The sequence below is a fragment of the Galeopterus variegatus genome, unplaced genomic scaffold, assembly GCF_000696425.1.
Source record: "Galeopterus variegatus unplaced genomic scaffold, G_variegatus-3.0.2 Scaffold1829, whole genome shotgun sequence".
NCBI classification, from domain to species: Eukaryota; Metazoa; Chordata; class Mammalia; order Dermoptera; family Cynocephalidae; genus Galeopterus; species Galeopterus variegatus.
The window spans coordinates 330125-332553 of NW_007727940.1; the positions used below are offsets into that span (position 1 = coordinate 330125).

A 2429-nucleotide genomic window follows, 5' to 3' on the forward strand; every position below is an offset into this window, starting at 1 on the left:
TGAGCAGGAGACTGATACCCCTTATCAAGGCACTTAGTGGCTTCTGCAGAAAAATGCCAACTGACTTCAAGTGTCAGAAGTTTCGAAGGGAGAGGCAACAGCAGGAAAACTACTACTTTACTGACCTGGAGGCACTCCAGAAGAAATGGTGGATGAAGTCAGCAGGCCAGTGCCCACAGCAGTCACAGCAGCCACGTCAATGGTGTAGGTGGTGAGAGATGACAGGCCTTTAATCTTATACTCATGGGTTGTGCTGTTCAAAGTGTGTGTGAGACGAGAGTCGTTCTTTCCATACACCTCCCAGGAAATCTGATAGCCTACAGAGTAATAATACAAGAGTTGATTCAGGGTCTCCTGCAAGCCCAGGGCTGAGGCTGAATGTCACGGTGTTATGTTTGGAAATCTGGACAAATCTGCTAGAGCCCATTAGAATCCACTGCCCCACCAAAATAAAGCTCAGAGTCAAGGCTCCTGCTTTGTGCTCCCATAGAGTTCTCCTGCACCCTTCTCACAACACTAGCGCCTGTCTTTCCCTGGCAGAGAGAGCTTCAGGAGGACGGGGGCTTGTCTGAGATTCAGGTAACCTCACCTGGTACATAGACTGAAGAATGGTGAGTGATGACTGCCAGCCTGCTGTGCTCTATTTCACCTTCTCTTGTCAAATTACGGATGCGTTTCTCTAATGTTTCCATTTTTATAAGCTGATACTTTCATTATATAGTACCCTAAATCAGTGGCATGCTTTTGGGCTGCAAATAATTTGTGGAAACTCTTCTACCTTTTTTCCTTTATGAAATGATCGATAGGCCACTCTGTCATTTTGCAAAGAGTTTTGCTTGAAAAAATTTCCTTTAATCTGAGTTCATGAGTTTTGCTTCTTGCTCTGCCTCTCCCCTTTTTGAATATCCTGTTTTCCCAGCAAAATTTGATTTTCCCCTATACTCTGTTCAGTCCAGTGAGGCCTCATGATCACAATTTATTCAACCTCAGATTCCATCATGATTTGGGGCTTAGAGAAAAAAGACTCAACTAGCTCCTGAATCAACCTCCTTGGAGGGGAGTTTATGTGATTAGAGAATGCTTAAAAGTGTCTTTTAAAGAGGGAGACAATGATGGAAAGAGCTCATGGGTCCAAAGGAAAACCACCGAAAATGCTTGCTCTTTCTTCTTTTCAGTCAATAAACTCTGTGATACTGAAGCACTAGGACATATCTTAAACTTCCTTCTCATTCTGAGGGAAGTAATAAATAAAGTTAGAAAGTTGCACTTACAGGTAAACAAGAATTTAGAGGATAGCGTCTTGGGACTTTAATATTTAAAAAAAATAATTAATGTCAGGACCGGCTCCCTGCTTGCTATCCCCGCAGCCTTCATACAGCCCGGCAACGTCTGTATGCTGACACAGGTGACTGACTTCCTTGCTGGGGTGGTACAGAGGGAACATGAAAGAAATAAAGGCAACCAGAGGGGTGGCCTGATCACTCGGTACCTCAAGGGCACATTAGAGCCCCCAGATTAAGTGAGCTGAGTCACTGAGTGGAGGCGGCTCTCCTGGCTTCTGGGCTCTGCCGCAGGCCCATGTGGCTCACTGGACCGTCCTCCTCTCTGTGTTTGCCTACGCTGTGCAGCCTCTCCAGCCCTAGTCCGTCTTGAGCAGCCTGACCACCAGGCTGACCACCCACTGCTGCCTCCTCCCCACTCCTAGCCCTAATTCTCGACCCTAGAATCTCCCTCCTCCTCATCTGCCCACCACGATGTCTGGTCTGCTCATTCTCAATGGACCAGCAATAAAGTCACAATGCTCTCCATCAGTTCTTTCTTTTTGGCTAATTCAGAATTTTGGAAATAAGTGTACAATCAGAAACACAAAAACCTTCAGGACCATGAGTACTAACAACATCAAATACACATAGAGGGTATTTACAATGATTCTGGTAGTGTTCTAAGCACTTCGCCCATATTGATTCACTTAACCCTCACAACACACCTTTGAAATTGGACCCATTGTTATCCCCATTTTACAAAAGAGGAAAACAAAGCCCAGAGAGCTTCATGAACTTGCTGGAAACCTGAACTGTCCTGCTCTAGAGCCCAGGCTCCTCCTTAAGGCTACAATATCCTGCTTCCCACAGAGCCTCCTTCTTCACCACCTTCTCTTGATGTGTTTAAGTAAACTTGAAAACCATCCCTTACCTTGGTAGGTCATGCCTGATAAATCTCTAAATAATTGCATATTCAGGGCTACTCTGCATGTATAAGAAGAGGAAGGTTTGTATAATACTACAACCTTGTCTGCCAGACAATTTTATTTATTTAAAAACTATTCTCCAGGCTGGCCAGTTAGCTCAGTTGGTTAGAGCCTGGTGCTGATAACACCAAGGTCAATGGTTCGGATCCCTGTACTGGCCAGCCACCAAAAAAAAAAAAAA

The 2429-nt window shown here is 44.9% G+C and overlaps 1 protein-coding gene and 1 non-coding gene across 2 annotated transcripts in view; one reads left to right on the forward strand and one right to left on the reverse strand.

Annotated features, from left to right (window-relative positions):
* The window catches only part of LOC103595738 (protein sidekick-1-like), a gene marked incomplete at its 5' end in the record, with an annotated part of 238324 nt that overhangs the window by 223012 nt on the left and 12883 nt on the right, over positions 1-2429 (reverse strand). Inside the window, one exon of the mRNA XM_008579197.1 lies at positions 126-317. Within this exon, the coding sequence (XP_008577419.1) occupies positions 126-317 (192 nt within the window). The remainder of the gene's footprint in view (positions 1-125; positions 318-2429) is intronic.
* Positions 2335-2409, forward strand: TRNAI-GAU. Its single transcript has one exon. It is a non-coding gene; the product is annotated as a tRNA-Ile (tRNA).